This window comes from Parastagonospora nodorum (genome assembly GCF_000146915.1).
Source record: "Parastagonospora nodorum SN15 chromosome Unknown scaffold_25, whole genome shotgun sequence".
In the NCBI taxonomy this organism is placed as follows: domain Eukaryota; kingdom Fungi; phylum Ascomycota; class Dothideomycetes; order Pleosporales; family Phaeosphaeriaceae; genus Parastagonospora; species Parastagonospora nodorum.
The window spans coordinates 319,733-336,561 of NW_001884573.1; the positions used below are offsets into that span (position 1 = coordinate 319,733).

The following is a 16,829-nucleotide window of genomic DNA, read 5'->3' on the forward strand; positions in this document are numbered from 1 at the left end:
CACATGTGGTCTCCCGGCATTCTGGTCACAACAAGTTGGACTTTGCACCGGATGCATTCGCCCGAAGGATACGCCAACGCCCGCCATAGTTGTGTGCCCTCAGCTCGTCGACAAAAGCCATGATAGAGCCCGTGCAATCGAGATTCATATGCCGAACTCAAGAAAATCTCTCATATTGGTGATGCTTTTCACTGGGGGCATTTTATATAGGGTCGGACGGGGCTATGAGCACTGCGCGGACACTGGACCAACGCGACCTACCTAACGCAACTCCGGAAAGGTTTCGAGCATCAAAAATGTATTGCTATATGCAAAAGCCCTGGCGATTACGATTCCAACCTTGCGCGTCTGTCATATCTGATCGTTGGGTGGCTCCTCTATCAATGGGTAATGATATCAATAGAGTCGGAGCATCTGCTCACATTCGTACTCCATGCCCAAGATGCATGACAGGACAACGACAGGAACTTTAGAGTCTCTATTCCTGGCTTCAATGAAAAATTCAACTTATCCTAGGACTGAAAGCGCTCGAGCGAGGACGTGGTTTTACGGACAGGAATCTATTTTGTTTGTAGTGCACACGTCGTCACGTGCTGTCGCGTCGCGCTAATCTGTCGTGCCTTCCATGAGCAGTTGTCACGTCACGGAATTGCAAGTTTCCTTCACTCAACAACTCCAAGTGAGATGACCACGCCCATTTTCGTGCGAATGCTAACGAGTACAGCCATGTCGCACCATATACTGTCGGACGACATGCAACCCTCTCCTGGTCAACATGGCCACCAAACAGAATTCATTTCAGACACCACCAGAACATCTCATACAGTATCTCCACAGAGTATGTGTACTTTTGCCGTTCTTGACCAGAGACCGGGCGGCATGCTCCCTGTACCTATGCACAGGTTTTCTCGGCAGCTTGACGAAAACGAGTATCCTCGGAACAACGACAGGCCTCATCACCCCAACAGTTTCTACATGAGGAATGGCTTGCTGAATCTTGCCGCGGATGAACATCAGTACCCATGCTGGGGCGTCTACGCCCTCACCCCCGGAAATGTCAAGTACATGCGCTGCCCGCACATCCAGGACCCGTCCAAGTATCGCAACAACCACAACCTGCAACAGGCTGTCGTTGATTTCGTCGTTGGCAAACGCGGTGTTACGCACAGAGTCATTCGGAACTTGATGGCCAGTATTGAGCTCACAGGCGTCAACAACATACCTGAAATCCGCATGCCCAGCTTCCCTTCCAGCATTGGTCCCACTCCAGCACAATTGCGTGGAGCACAAGCTAGCCATCCGCCAGGGCCAACTCCACGCGAAGCTTCCAACATGCCTTTACCAGGACCTCCTCCAGTTACAGTTGCGCCTCTAGCTCAAGGCCCAGAATCCAACACCGCTGAAGCCTCTGCGGGCACCAAGACCTGGAAAAACTTCTGGGAAGTCATTGGCAATGACGACAAAGCAAAGTCCGACCATGCACAGAAGAATCCTCCGACAAGAACTCCTCACATGTCTGAGAAACGGAAGTACAACGGCATAACCACAGAGCAAGTCCACGAAAGTGTGCCTCTTCGCCATCAGCCTAGTGTCTACTCAGAAACATCCTCCGCGCCCCCGGCCGCCACAGCAGCACCGTCTGACAATGCTACCCAGCAATCCGGTGGTATCCCAGAAACGTCTTCTCCATCTCCGGCCGCCGCAGCACCCTCAGATGATGATACCCAGCAGTCTGGTGGCATCCCAGTACCAACCTCCGCACCCCCGGCCACAGTAGCACCATCCGAAGGTGTTATTGAGACCCCGGATGAGGCATTTTTTGCATAATTCGTCTTGCATTTAATCTTGTTCCTTTTTCGACGAACGGTCTCCTGCAACGTTCGGTAATGCTTCTTCATTCGATGTTCCTGTCGAGCGTCGCAAGGACGCTCGACTTTCTTACTTTTGACGAGCGGTCATCGGACGCTCGTCTTCGACATACGGTCTCTGAACGTATGGCATGCGCATGTGGTGGATTCTTCAATATAATTACGGAAACCCCTTCTGGGTATGCCGATCTAAATTTAAGAAACTGCCTCTAATCCTCTAATCTGTCTGTATGTGACCCTGCCACATTTCCACTAGTGCCGGCTGCTGCAGTGTGAGAACATTGGTGGCCCAGAATGACGGTCCTGATTGAAGACACTAACCATAGCTGTAGTTTTTCTGGTAAACATTTGGCTTGCACATCCACTATGAAATCACCACCCTCGTCTTCGTGCCGTGACCTGGGTTTGATCGACCACAAATCCATCAAGTTGACACATCCATCGGAACCGCTTCCAAGCATACCAGTGTGTCTTCATCCAGGTTTCGTAGATACGCGCTTAGTGCGTCGAAGCGAGTATGACCGGCCAATGGCGGTGACAATGTTGGTGAATCCTGACACAGAATTACACTGTTAACCAGCGGTCTATAAAGAGCTCTTCGGTCGTGAGAATATCTATCCCTGTATTCGGACTGTTCCTAGTAATGAGTAGCTGCGCTATGCTACATGAACAGACCGTCGATGCGTGCTTTCCATAGTATGTTCATAGCACCCATATCAGCTTTGATTGCTGTCGAATAGAGAATGGGATGGCTGTACTTGTCTAGGACGATGCAGGAAGCGCCTCGATGGATCAGGCGTTCAAGTGTGGGGTGATTGTTGAAGAATTGCATAGAATATCACATTCTCGCCAACAAGTTCAAACATATCTATACCTGCTTTATCGCTGAGTAGCATTTTACAGATATCAAGAAGGTCGCGTTTAGCTACGTACATGAACGCAATGTTTCCTGAGGTGCTTTAGGTCTCCCAGTCAAGACTCCGCCGTCGAGACAGCTGCATAGGGTCGCTCGATGTGATTGCAGCTAGACAACACGATATGAGAGCAGATGTCATATCAGAATGTATTCGAAGATCTGCGGCAGCGGAGAATATGGTCCCACAACACTATCCAGACGTTGTTCGACAACTCAGTGAAGCACAGATCGACCATGTTTGCTAGATATATTCATATCTGCTCTGGTGGCAAGAAGCGCAGTGATCCCACCTTCTTCGGAATAAGCAGCAGCCTAAGGCAGTGGAGTTGCACCCCAGCAAGCTCTACTCATACCGTACCTTGGATTGATTTCGGGCTGTCAAGCTAGATTGGAAGTGCTGTCACGAAGCATACCATCATGAATAGTAGTCATCTCAAGCCCATCGCGGGAAAGCGTGGCCACTAGAATACCGGCATGTGAAATGCTGCGATCAAAAATACCCTGCTATGGTCCCACTGGCACATCTGCATCAGCATCTTGTTAAAAGTGTTGCAACCAACATGGAAAATGTGGCCTAACAACCAAATCCTGTTGGAATGGTCGGGTCCGCACGTTCTTCGAGAAGCATGACATACAGCACGGTTAGCCTCTGCAATGACCATCTGAAGCTATCAGGCCTGATGGCGGAAAGAAGAGTGTAATGCCATATCTCAAGAACTCATCGACGGTAATCACTCCTGTGCCCAAGTGCGAAGTAGTCAAATACTTACACACCCAGCATTCCCGTTTTGGATCCTGTTTCAACAACAGCAGCGTTTTGTAGAGTCTCTCGCAGTCGACTTCATCGATGATCCCTGAGAATCCAAGAGCCTAACACACCATAAAGTGGACCCCATGAGGCTGTGGTCTTAATGCTGGTGAGTAATATCCAAGTGAAAAATAACTACCTAAATCGGACTGAGCATGATCAAAATCTATATTGCCGCATGCTTTGTTTCGCAGGGCCCATGATTCAACAACGGCGTACATGTGAAGTTGACAAAGGTAGCTCGGCATGGAATATCTGGAAAAGTGTTGATGGAACTTTGGCGATCATTCGGCGATACAGCGCGTTCAATGTCACACACGACATCTCAAGTAGCGGTCACAGAGCTTGTAGGTGATTGGACTTAGCCGTCGTGAGCTATGGATATCTGTTGTATAATCATAAGTAACTTTGGCATGATGCGACTTTTTTTTTTGAGACCAGCGGCGGCCAGAGGAAACTTTGAGATACCAACAGCTGTGCGGCATTCAATGCCAGCATCAGGAGCTGCTTGGAAGAGTGTAGCCCTTCTTGTACCGATCTTGTTCTGCTCGAATTTCGCACGTCGCTGCAGTTCCGGTCGATCAAGTCGTGGACTCCATGCTTATTCTGCAGCATCTTCTCTCTCATAGGAGAACAGAAATCGTGAATTTACTTCGTTCCTTGGTTGGTGAACTTCGCTGTTGCGGCGAGCACGTCACGGCTGAAACGATGAAGAGTGGATAGCCGCGAAGACCCACGAGCCTTGGAAGCAATGCATTCGCCAATGCTGCGGTGTTGATGAGAGTGATCACGGCCTTCATTTTTGAGCAATATGACAATTTGGTTGTAGGATGTATCGGATGTAGAGAACAAAAGGGACGGTTCACAGGTGCCTTGGACGAGTTGCCGTGACACAAGGCTGAGTTCAACGACAAGCTCAGTATCTTTGGCGCAGCTGTCATCCTGAAGCAGCCAATACCTGGACTCATACATGCTCTCCATCACCGAGATTGCTGCCCGGTCATGTTACACTGACTTAGGGTGATGCAGTTCTGTCATCGTCGTGAGCTGATTCGTGAAGCTCATAACACCGGTGCTAGGTGTCAATAGCGACTGCGCGCAGGATCTACGCTGCCCAGAAAACATTGTCATTATTTCTGTAGAGCTTCAGTTAGCACATCATGTGTAGCCGGAAGCATTAAAGTACATCTAACGCGTCTCCACATCCAGAAAGCGCAGTCGCATGTTTGACAACGGAAAGGCCATACGAAGATGACTACGGTATACATCAGAGCGTAGGTGGAACGGTGGCATGGTGGAACTCTTCCGGGCGGTGGCGAATGACTGCCCATGTGTCGACAACACGGGCAATTACGCAGTTAGCCGGGAGCATTAAACTAGACTTCATACCCATTTCCAGAACGCGTAAGTATGTGGTCCAAGACGATAGAATTCGATGAAGATGATTCTCCTATGTGGTAAAGCATGGGCGAAAAGGTGGTGTGTTATAACTCTTCCGGAGAGGTGGTTTGTGACTGCCCAGCTGTCGGCGACATGGGAACATAGGTAGATAGCCGGGAGCATTGAACTATACTTCATGCGCATCCCCCGAAAGCGCGACTGTATATTTCAAGACAAGTAGACTCTGCGAAGACAGTCATCTCGTGCAATAAAGTGTAAGTGAACCGGTGGCGTAGTGCCATTCTTCCGGAGTGGTGCCCAGGTGGCTTGTGACTGCCGAAGTGTCAAAAGGCTTGCGACGTTGGCCGGGAGCATTAAACTATATTTTGTGCCCATCCGTAAGAAGCGCAGCTGTGATTGGTAAGATAATCGAGCTCTACGAGTAAAAACATTGAATAGAATAGATTGTAGGTGAAATGGTGGGGCAGTGTAATTGTGGCGGATGTTCGCAGGCAGATGTTGCAGGCACCGTGTCCGTGCACATGGTGAGATGACACCTCCGACACAATTTTGCTCTCCCAACTGTGCAGAATGCATCAAAGCGATAGACGCAATATAGCAGTCATGCTCCGGCGACGTGTATGCAGCAGGAAGATCTGTGGAGTAGGGTATCTGACATGACAGAAACTCATCCGGTCCGGCTGCCGTGCGTGCGGACCTTGGTGGAGACCGCGGGATGTCCTGCGGCACTTCTCCGCCACAACTTTAACAGGCGCAGAGGTCTGTATTGTATTTGTGGTTACATTCCGTGTGTAGCTGAAGTGTCAAGCATTACTGCGATCGCGTTGGTGACAATCTGCATGTACATGAAGTTGACTTTTACTATTCCGGATGACAAGTGTCAGCCAACGCGCTCCACTGTGGAAGCGCACGCTCCGGAAGAAAATTGCTGCAAGCTAGAACTCACACGAGAAAATGTAGTTGCATAGACTTCAAGAGCGATCGCTTCTCGGTCCGACAAACCATCGGTGCGCCCCTTCAAGGCCGAGGTGGGCAAACGTATTCGTGTCGGACAGTGGGTGCGGACGTGTGAATGTCCGACAAAGGCTACCACGAGCACCACATCTACTCAGATAGTATATGTGGAGGTCAAAGGGCATTGCGTTACGAGGATTCACGACGCAAAGCTCGCGCAATGATAGTGGCATATGCAAGACTTGCTTGTGTACCAGGTAAGGTGTCGCGGCCATGGGAATGGGACAGATCTTTGACTCGTAAACATTATCTACTATACTCCAAACATGAAGAATTTGTCACGCATGATAAATGCAAACAATCTTGAAGAGTTGAACGGTTACCTGCCTGTGCTATCTGCTGACTTGTTTACTCGCTACTTCTTCAGACTCCTCAACCACTCACCAGCCTGCTTAGCTGAGTTGACTGCCTCCTTCTGAAAGCCCATCATATGCCCTACAGCCATGATATCATGTGGCGCATGCTTCTCAACCGCCCAAGTCACATCGTTTCCAGCTTTCTTCATGTTCTCCGCCCACTCCTTGTCATCGGCGAACAACATCTCCGCGCCACCAGCGTGAACCCACAATGGCACCTCAGTCTTGAACATCTTGAGCTTGTTGTTGACGTATGGTTGTGATAGCGTCTTGAGACCAGGCAGACCGGCGTATGCGTGCACTCCCCATAGGGTGAATGCAGATGAGAGGTAGTCGGTGGCGTAGTTTGCGTTGTCGTGTACGAAAGAGCAGCTATCGTCAGAAGGGTCGATCCATGGAGACCACAGGAGAGCGGCGGATGGACTGGGGATATCCAGATCAGGGCCGTGCTCGGTGATGTAGCGAACCAAGGCGATGGCGAGATTTCCTCCAGCTGAGTCACCGGAGATCACAATGTCCTTTGGCGAGATGTGGAGGTCGTTGATGAGGTAGAGGTAGGTTGTCAAGCTGTCCACGAGACCCGCCGGGAACGGGTTCGACGTCTTTGAAGCAGGAAGGGTCGAGAGACGGTACTGAGGACACAAGACGTGCGTAGCGCCAGCGTGTTTGAGCAGCTTCTGAGCAAAAGGACCACTGTCCTGTGATCGTCCATCGCCAATCACAAATGCGCCACCGTGAATGTGTAGGATAAGCTTGATGTTGCTCTTGTCGCTGGTAGCGGTGAGTGGCGCAGGGTACCAAGTAGCACCAATTTCTACTGGCTTGACATCAGGGTTGCTTCGCAGTGGTCCTTTGTATTTGTCGTCTTTTGCTGGCTTGATGGTGATCCAACGTTCGCTCTCTTTGCCGGCCGAGAGCGGAAGTGCAGTCTTTACATGTATGGTCGCGACGTGGCTGAGCGCGGAGAAGAAAACGCGGACCATGAGAGCTTGGCGGAATGTCCATTCTGGATGTTGGCGACCATAGCTGGTGAGGTATTTGACCAAGAAGATGGGAAGACGCGCGAGTTCATAACCAATGGCGAGCAAGGCGTAGATGCCCTTGAAAGGTTGCGAATTGACAATTGCCATTGCGTGGTATTGGTCACGGTCACCAGGTGTTAAATTGTGAGAAGTCTGATGTTATATCGTCTTGTGAAGCCCATCTGTGATTTCGCAGATGCCGAGGTTCCATGCCTAGCGCGACACGCTGATCTCATCTCCGCGGGGATACACGCGATCTGATTGGTATCATACATGGTGCAACACTACGCCGCTGCATTCGGTACTTGTCTTCGTGCTAACTGGTCGCAGATACGTCATTACAGTACAGTCAGACAGAACAGAGAAGATGGGAACTTTCGTGTGAGCAAATGGGGAGGTACAACCTCAAGGAAACGGCACCTGGGCAAGAAGGATTGCTGATGTGATCAGCTTGGCAGGTGGTATCGATAAAGTGTAGGAGCCTTATCAGTCAGTGTTCGTTGGGAGTCGCGATATATCGGGCATCTACAGATGCAGGCCCATATCCTGTACCAGCTCCGATTCCGGTGCACACGGAATGTTACCCACCTGGGCACCACTGTCGTCGTTACCTTAAACCCATCATGCGTTCTGCTCGTGACAGCGTCGCCAAATGCAGGGACACATTTTGTTATACCTAAGGAGGAAGGTGGGAAGTTGTTCTCGGTGGGCCGAGAGACTAGATCTGAGCCGAGACCCCAATGTTCCCCATACCCACATCACCCCAGCTTACCCCACTCTGTCAACATGGCTCTCCACAAAACCCTTAAGACCTTCTCGGCCAGACTTCAGTCCCTCATCATACCAAAAGCACACACGATGGATTCCCAACGGCCATTCCCCTTCCAAAAGCTCCCAATTGAAATTCGCCTCATGGTATATGAGTGTCTACCTGTTCAAATCAAACGACATGACTTCAATACCTCTACCAATACGCCTGCATCTTCGAAGGGCCGCTCCTTTACAACTGTTTCCAAATACCTCGATCTCTCCATACTCCTGACCTGTCGTCAAGTTCACGCTGAAGCCAGTGCCATCATTAGAAAGAAAGTGCTCGACATTCTGGAGACACCACCACGCTGGATCATCGACTTGTCGCAGGGTGTCAGCATACACAAAAGCGGTGGTCCCCTCTGGCACATATCACGTTACCTTGCGAGACGCGCGGTCAAAGCTCGCAAAGCCCTCGGCGGTGTGCCGTATCTTGGCACAGGCATGGGTGCCGGAGGTGCACGCTATAATCCCGAAAATGATCCCGATTACGCCAAGCTCGCTCGGATGACAGAGCTGTGGTTCCGAAGTCTTGATCACCAGCGCGCGACGACAGACTCGGTTCCCTCAATTGAGGTTGCGATCAGAGCTCCAAAAGAATGCATCCCAGGTGCCACAGTTGGAACACTTCGGCAGCTCGCTAAGGCCTTATTTGAAGAGCACGGCGGCTTCCGGTTTGTCTTGCGTAGAGTCGCAGAAGACTATCCAATTTGCCAGGAGAGTATAAGTGCACGGGAAACGAAGGCAATCGAGTTTGGACATAACCGCGGCGACGCTGTACGAGCTGTGTTTGGGCCGGGAATAGAGGATGCAGAATTTGAGGAGCAGTGGAGCAATGGCAGTTACTACTAATGCGCAACATGGAGGAATTTGTTGAATTACGTTTTCTGTAGCGATATTTATGACAGCAATAAATGAAGGCATGATCACTTGAGCGACACTACGCTCTGCTTAAACTTAATTCGTCCTTAGAGACTATCTGGCATACGATACACTAGCCTGCATCGCTTTAAAGTTTTGTCAGATCGTGATAAATCTCTAAATATGCCTTAAATACAGACAGCCTTAGCTATCACTGCAACATCCTGTTCACTGTAGTGCGTAAGAACAGGCACGAATTGTTGCGCTACGTGGTGGCTGTCAGGACACAGGTCTGCATCTACTGCGCCAGCATGCCAAAATGGTAACGATGATCGATGAACAATCGATCATGTGTGCAGATTGGTACAAGTCTGTCGCGTGGCCTTAGAACAACCTCGAGGTATTCGCAGCTTTTTCTCGTTGTCCTTCTATTCCATCTTAGGCTGTTGTCGCCGTCTAGCTGCATCAGCTACCTATGGAATCTCTCGTGGCTTCTGCAACTTGAGAGGGAACCTCGAGTTCTGTATCCCCGCACGAACGGTCCAGCACCCTGCAATCCGCACACATTAAGAACATGCAACAGAGGAGACTTACGGATGCCAATTAGCCAGAAAGGAACCGATGAACGGTGGCTATGCTTTGTACCTAAAACTATGATGGTGCACGCTCAGTTGAGGCTGCACTTTTCGTCCGGCCCGTGGCCTTGTGAGATGACACGCTGGTCGTGATCCAGGGACATGCGAACTACCCGGAAGCATTAAACCGTGTCCATCGCCTGTCGCGTGACGTTGAAATTGCATATCAGATGAAAACTAGGTTGCACAATGGTATCTGTCTAATGCAAAGTTGAATCCCTGTTCCTGGATTGTGGTTCAACTCCTGCGGATTACCTAGGCATGATCTTGGTACATGCGAACTACCCGGAAGCATTAACCTATATTCATCGCTCGTCGATTGCTATCAACAAAGCTGGTTCTAGCCGCCCGATTTCTGTTCTTTCCTTGTATCCTCCCCTGCTGTAGCTACTCCTTCACGGTATTTTACCCAGTCATGAATGCCCTGCAGCATCCGAATCCAGTTATATCCTATCACATCTCCAACCTCAAGTAGTTTCTCTACCTTCACATCGCCTCTATTCACTGGCTGCCTCCATTTGTTCAATCGCCACACCTCCTCCGCCCTCCATAATAATGGCTCTGAATCGCCAGCGGTTTTGAGATATTCTCTAGCTTCTGCAACCCTGTCTCGAGTTTGTGGTTCTAACGCTTCCGTCTTATCGTCTCCTGCGCTCTTGAACGGGCCATACAAAATCTCATAAAAATGTTCGTATAACCCGCGCTCGCGAAGCAGCACATCAAGCTGATCTTTAGTTCGACTGTATTCAGCATGCTCAACTGACCCAATAATCTCCCAGTAGTTAGGAACGAGCGGGAACGGCCACTCTTCCACCCATCCGGCTTTCTGCTGCTCAGTAAACCCTAAGTAGCGGTAGTTAGGAGCAAAAGGATCCCTCGAATAGGGCTGCTCTTCCTTGAGTAGATTTGCCGTCGTTGAAGCAGTATCGGTAGGTTGAACAGGCGATGTAGGGCGCGAGCCTTGTGATTCACGAGTTTGATGAGTAGATGACATCATTGTAGTTTTGAATAACTCTACAGTTTGATAGGGTTGTTTGGGAAGGGTCGTTGCAGTAGATGCCGATAGATTTATAGAAGCTGGGTAGGTAAGGAAGCAGAAATAATGAGGAAATAGACTAGCGTTACTACGCCGCAACTATGTTGCGCGTGATAAGCAGGTAATGGACTAGCGTCCAATTCTCGTTTTGGATGCGCCGCCACAAAGCAACCTATCTGCCTCAGACCTACCACTTCTGCATTGGTAACAGGCGGAGCGTAGCCTAGAAGTAGTCTCTAACGTTGCGCCGAGCTGGTAGTGTCCCGGCTTGCTAGGTATATCCTAATGCAGTGGTAGACGCGACAGATCCGCCGTAGTAAAGACAGTGTATTCAGAGGCATATTAGGTTTGCAGCGCAATGCGGGTGGCAGGCAAAGTACTGCTCGCCACAGTCGGAAAGGATGTTAGAATACAACGTTAGTGCAGTGCCGCAATCTTTGCCGCAGCCTTCGCCGCAATGTTTGCTACTATCCTCGCCGCCTCTGTGTTTATAATTATCCTAGGGGCCGGCAAGGCAGTATTGCAGGCACAGATGGACTGCAGTAGCATAGCTCGCTGTGCCTCTATAAAGCAGCCTGTGCCTCTCTCGAGGAGGCGGCGAGGAATTCTTCTCAACCGCAAGAAGCTGACAACTACCAGTTGCTTAAGGGGCGGAGCAGAGGACAACACAAACAACGCTATTGCGATGCTTCAATTCGTCCTAGTGCTGTACGAAGCAAGTCCTAGGCCTGTGGTATATAAGCAGCGTACGACCCCGAACGAGACGACCATCACTACCCCTTCTTCCTTACTAGTGATTTTGCTGATTCTATCCTATCAACTTGCTCCTCTCTTGAAATAGCTAGACACGTACTTGCAGCGGCTATGGTAGTCTTACTGCCATTCGCATCAGCAAAGTGCTATAAAATGGCCCCGCTACGTCGAGCTAGCAATTCGCCCTCGATAGCCTCTCTACTGTGGCAACTATGCTATTAGGTTCGCTTGTTAGCGGTCCAATCTGCGGTATATGTGCGACAGATAAAGCTAATAGTAACAATTGGTACTTTAGTGTTCGAAACACCGGCAAGAATACGGAGATCCTGAGCTCGGGAAGGATTAACGACCACATGATTACCGGCTTCTGCCATAGGTAGCTCTTGCGGATCACCTGCCCATGGTGGGCATGATCTGGGAGCGAATTAAGCGGAAGCATTAAACTATGCCCATGACCCATTGATCGACGATGCAATCGCGCATTCGATGATAACTAGGCTAAACAATAATATCTAACTCATTTGAACTCATGCCTCTGTTCCTTGGGATTAGTGTAACTCTTGCGGGCGCGATGTTGTGCTACTCCGCGCGACCGGTGCATACTACGTCGATAGCCGGAAGAGTAAAAGTACAACTACCACATATGCCGCGAGATTCCGACTGCATATTTGATGACACTTGGTCCTTTGAAGCATGTTGATAATACAGGATAGGATGTGTATGAGATGATGTGGTGGTGCAACTTTTGTGGACGCAATGTTGTGCTAATTCGCGACGGGTGCAGACTAAGACGGTAGCCGGAAGAGTAGAAGTACGACCACCGCCCATCCCCCAATCTTGTGACTGCATGTTTTACGACATACGGACCCCCGAAACACTTTACCACTGCAGAATAGAATCTGTCTGAGACGATGTGATGGCGTATCTCTTGCGGATGCGTGGTTCGCAATTGGCTAGCCTCGGTGATTCCCGAGGTCACTGTTCACTTACCATGGGCAGCCGGAAGCATAACAATATATGTACCGCCCATCTCTCGAGACCATAATCACGTATGTGGAAACAAAAATAGCTTATGAAGATGGCTATCGCACGCAATAGAGCATGGACAAAATGGTGGCATAGCATAACTCTTGCGGGTGCTGGCGATGGGAACCGGCTCAACGATTATCCGATCATAGCTTGGCCTGGAATCACGCAATTCACGCTAGCATCAATTTTTGGTTGCAACCACGCGACAAGCCGCATCTCAAAGCGTATCGCCCGACGGACAGTCCAGAACAGGCCAATCATGACGCCGACAAAGAATTGCGATCTATCACGCCTTCGCCTCGGCACGAGCTTTGCCGATGTCGGTAGATGTGTAGACTCTCACGTTGTGGCCAAACCAATTGTAGACCTTTCACCTCCTCCCTTCGTAAAATCCTGAGGAGACGCCCTGTAGAAGTGACCTCAAAGACCAGTAACTTTACAGGTAGGTCTTGATATCAAGATGCACTTTCAGGACACACAATCTGCCGGCCCGGGCGCCGAGCTGCAGCAAAACAAGAACTTCACCAAAAAGTCTTCGAGCCTACCCTTCGGACAAGATCTCGATCTTAGCTCTATCAGCGGGCCAACCTACCTTACCGCGCAGACACTCGTCCAGCAAGTCGCCTACACCCTTTCGGACAAGATCTTTGCATACTCGGCCGAGTCTTTCGACTTGGATGTCGCAGTGAAGTACTGGCAAGAGAAGGGCGAGAAGAATGCCTTTGGATATGAGACAGGTGTTTCTTCGCTAGAGACGCGCACCGGTGCTGGTGCTCTTGCGCTGGGCTACATTTTCTCCAAGGACTTTGATCTGAAGAAACGCCACATCCCTCAGTCGATTGTCGCGTCTTCTGCCACGCTTCACTACCTCCGCGCCTCGCTCGACCAGCTGTCGCTGCTCTACTCGGTCGCGAACCCGCTTACCGCACACATCGCCGCGGTCGACTACTCTGCGAACTCGAACGCCGGGTTGGTGACTGACTATGTCTCCTCCCTCACATTGGCTGAAGACCTCGGTCTGGGATTAGTCTGCAGTCCTTCAGTCTTTGAGGCTCAACATATGGCACTTTTTGCGACCCTGCTGTCCAGCGTCATCCCTACAATTCATACATACGATGGCATCAGCGTTGGAAGGGAAACCGCACGATTGGTGGATACTCTAGACCAGAGCAGGCTCCATAACAGCTACCAGGCTGTGTTGAAGGCTGTCTCGGAAGTGGACAAGAAGCACTCTGATCATGCCGGACGTACCGTCCGCCTGCTCGAAGCCTTCAACGACGAGTTTGGCGAAGACTACAAGCTCTTCGACTACTATGGCCACCAGGAGCCCGAGAGCGTTCTTGTCGTCTTTGGCACCGTCGAGGCGTCTCTGAGCGCTCAGGTCGCAAACGCCCTGTCCAAGGACGGCGACAAAGTTGGTGTCATCAACGTTCGTGTGTACCGACCCTTCGTGGAAGAGGCCTTCCTCGAGGCCCTCCCCAAGAGCACCAGTCGCATCTCTGTGCTCGGCCAAGTCAAAGACGAAGCTGCCGTATTCGACTCTGCCGAGTTCTCCAAGCTCTACTCTGACGTATTGGCCACAATTCAATTTGCTTTTGACCGAAACATTGAAGTCACTGACGTCAAGTACTCACGCGAGCAAGTCTGGACCCCAAGCAACATCTTGGACGTCTTCAGACAAATCCATGGCGAGAAGACTCAGAGCGAAGTCCGCTCCCACGTCGAGATCTTGAACACTGCGGACGTTAAGCAGTACACTTTCTGGAACCTGGACGAATCACCTGCGTCCACTGCGCCTACTGTGCTTGGAAAACTTTTGTCTTCCGACTCTTCCAAGAATGTCTTCGTGCGCAACGGTCACGACAATCTTGTCCAGGGTGGTGTCTCTCGCACTGACATTCGTAACGCCGACTACACTGTCGAGGCACCCTATGCTGTCGAGCAGGCCGACATAGCGTTTGTTGGTGACGTCAGCATTCTTTCGACCTTCGATGTTCTCAACGGCGTCAAGCCCGACAGCTCTATCATTGTCAAGCTTCCAGGCGTCAAGAATGATGACATTGAGAAGAAGCTCTCGGCAGCCTTCCGCAAGGCACTTGTTGACAAGGATGTCCAGCTATTCATTCTCGACCCTACGCTCTCGGAGGCCGTAGCTGAGGATGTCGCTCTCGAATCTTACTTGACCCAGCTAGCATTCCTCAAGGTCGCTCGCGAGGACCTTCTCTCCTCCGGTCTGTCAAAATTGGCTGCCATTAATGGTAGCTCAGAGATCTTTGAGAAGCTTGCTCAGCAGCTTGAGAGCGCTCTTCGAGAGGTTGAGGTTCCCGCTGCATGGGCAACCGTCGAGGAGGATGTTGAGCCACTTCGTCTTCCTTCTGACATCAACGTCAACAGCTTTGCTCCTTTCGATCGCAACGAGGTTGAGCCTCCCACATTCCTCAAGGACTGGAAGGTTGCCGCCAAGGGCCTTGCGTTCAAGGAGGCTTTCGGCACGGAGACCCTACTACGACCTGACTTGGGCATCAAGACCGCCGTTGTCACTGTCAAGGAACACCGAAGACTTACACCACCCACCTACGACCGTAACATCTTTCACATCGAGTTCGATCTTGGTAACTCAGGTGTCACCTATGCCATTGGCGAAGCCCTTGGCATCCACGCCGAGAACGACAAGGTGCAGGTCGAGGAGTTCATCAAATGGTATGGTCTCAACCCAGAAGAGGTTGTCGAGGTGCCTTCGCGCGACGATCCCAACGTCTTGGTCAACCGCACTGTGTACCAGTCCCTGATGCAGAATGTCGACATCTTCGGTCGCCCACCTAAGCGCTTCTACGAGGCCCTTGCCGAGTTCGCCGACGATGAGCGCGAGAAGCGAGAGCTCCTACAGTTACTCAGTGCCGAGGGCGCAGCGGAGTTCAAGCGCCGGGCCGAAGTCGACACCGTCACCTACGCCGACATTCTTCTCGATTTCCCATCTGCACACCCCTCTTTCCACGATATCGTGCGTATCGTCAGCCCCATGAAGCGTCGCGAGTACTCCATCGCTTCGTCCCAGCACGTGACACCCACCTCGGTTTCCCTGCTGATTGTTACTGTGAACTGGGTCGATCCTAAGGGCCGTGACCGCTTCGGTCAGGCTACACGCTACCTCAACAGCTTGACTGTTGGTACCCCCGTCACCGTCTCGGTCAAGCCGTCTGTCATGAAGTTGCCACCCAAGACCACTGCGCCCATCATCATGGCCGGTCTCGGAACCGGTCTCGCTCCCTTCCGCGCTTTTGTCCAAGAGCGCGCCTACCAAAAGCAACAAGGCCACGAAATTGGCGAAGTGCTTTTGTACATGGGATCGCGTCACCAGCGTGAGGAATATCTCTACGGTGAAGAGTGGGAAGCTTACCAGGACGCTGGCGTTATTACGCTCCTTGGTCGTGCCTTCTCGCGTGACCAGTCGCAGAAGATCTACATCCAGGACCGCATGAGGCAAACTCTTAGCGACATCCGCAGGAGCTATCTCGAGAACGAGGGAACGTTCTACCTGTGTGGACCCACGTGGCCGGTGCCGGATGTCACCAACGTTCTCGAGGAGGCAATCAGCGTGGAGCACAAGGCCAAGCAGCCGAGTGCGAAGAAGGTAGACAGCAGGAAGGAGATTGACAAGCTGAAGGATGAGGGCAGGTATGTGCTTGAGGTTTACTAGATAGCTAGCTAGGGGAGGGACAGGGAGAACGAGATAGACTGGGAAAATGCATGCAGAGATATGTTTCTATGGTACCTGTTACTTTTTTGCTTGTTGCTTGCATCTGATTAATCTATGATCGTAAAACCTTTTGGCGATGTGGCCGTCGTCAAAGGGCGAAGCTCCCTGACAGACGAGCTAACCGGCTTGGGACTGAAAGGGGTCAAAGCTTTAATGCTGCAAACCTCCGAAGTCTGAGACCTTGTCATCGCCAACACATCGACATCATTTAATTTTCCGTTCCCAGCCAGCTGTGTATCTCCATATTCGATGGAATGGTTGTGGTCTTCTAGAGCTCTGTGCGTCTACCTTCGCTTCGACGCGTTGTTGCGGCAGTCATCGCGTCGTCGCGTCGAACACATCCAATGTGCTATGGCAGCGCCGCATTTAGTCACGTAAATATGAGGGTCAAACACCGAATTCCACATCTGCCAGTCGGAAAGTAATTGAAGAGTCGTTAATCTAGCAAACGAGTTCACGCAAGTCTTGAACGGTTTCAGGTAAGACTCCTCATTGGAAGCAAGCATTGGACAAGATAATGCATTTCGGACGCCAAAGGCGTGCATATTGTCAACCAAGAGAAG

The 16,829-nt window shown here is 50.9% G+C and overlaps 7 protein-coding genes across 7 annotated transcripts; 3 read left to right on the forward strand and 4 right to left on the reverse strand.

Annotated features, from left to right (window-relative positions):
• Positions 1-25: 25 nt before the first annotated feature.
• Positions 26-121, reverse strand: SNOG_13171 (hypothetical protein; the record flags this gene model as incomplete). Its single annotated transcript, XM_001803331.1, has 1 exon — positions 26-121. The coding sequence occupies one exon, from the start codon at positions 119-121 to the stop codon at positions 26-28; it is 96 nt and encodes a 31-aa protein (XP_001803383.1).
• Positions 122-975: 854 nt separating this feature from the next.
• On the forward strand, positions 976-1,827 carry SNOG_13172 (hypothetical protein; the record flags this gene model as incomplete). The annotated part of the gene is made up of 1 exon (XM_001803332.1): positions 976-1,827. The coding sequence occupies one exon, from the start codon at positions 976-978 to the stop codon at positions 1,825-1,827; it is 852 nt and encodes a 283-aa protein (XP_001803384.1).
• A 2,413-nt stretch (positions 1,828-4,240) lies between these two features.
• SNOG_13173 (hypothetical protein) lies at positions 4,241-4,723 on the reverse strand (the record flags this gene model as incomplete). Its single annotated transcript, XM_001803333.1, has 2 exons — positions 4,241-4,526; positions 4,608-4,723. The coding sequence occupies 2 exons, from the start codon at positions 4,721-4,723 to the stop codon at positions 4,241-4,243; spliced, it is 402 nt and encodes a 133-aa protein (XP_001803385.1).
• A 1,583-nt stretch (positions 4,724-6,306) lies between these two features.
• Positions 6,307-7,504, reverse strand: SNOG_13174 (hypothetical protein). The gene has a single exon (XM_001803334.1). The coding sequence runs from the start codon at positions 7,491-7,493 to the stop codon at positions 6,363-6,365; it is 1,131 nt and encodes a 376-aa protein (XP_001803386.1). The 5' UTR covers positions 7,494-7,504; the 3' UTR covers positions 6,307-6,362.
• A 667-nt stretch (positions 7,505-8,171) lies between these two features.
• Positions 8,172-9,047, forward strand: SNOG_13175 (hypothetical protein; the record flags this gene model as incomplete). Its single annotated transcript, XM_001803335.1, has 1 exon — positions 8,172-9,047. The coding sequence occupies one exon, from the start codon at positions 8,172-8,174 to the stop codon at positions 9,045-9,047; it is 876 nt and encodes a 291-aa protein (XP_001803387.1).
• A 984-nt stretch (positions 9,048-10,031) lies between these two features.
• On the reverse strand, positions 10,032-10,685 carry SNOG_13176 (hypothetical protein; the record flags this gene model as incomplete). Its single annotated transcript, XM_001803336.1, has 1 exon — positions 10,032-10,685. The coding sequence occupies one exon, from the start codon at positions 10,683-10,685 to the stop codon at positions 10,032-10,034; it is 654 nt and encodes a 217-aa protein (XP_001803388.1).
• A 2,284-nt stretch (positions 10,686-12,969) lies between these two features.
• On the forward strand, positions 12,970-16,206 carry SNOG_13177 (hypothetical protein; the record flags this gene model as incomplete). Its single annotated transcript, XM_001803337.1, has 1 exon — positions 12,970-16,206. One exon carries the CDS (start codon positions 12,970-12,972, stop codon positions 16,204-16,206), a length of 3,237 nt encoding a protein of 1,078 aa, XP_001803389.1.
• Between the last annotated feature and the right edge of the window lie 623 nt (positions 16,207-16,829).

Bases quoted from the DNA above. Each gene is read 5' to 3' on its own strand.
- SNOG_13174 (XM_001803334.1), bottom strand. From the start codon at position 7,493: ATGGCAATTGTCAATTCGCAACCTTTCAAGGGCATCTACGCCTTGCTC.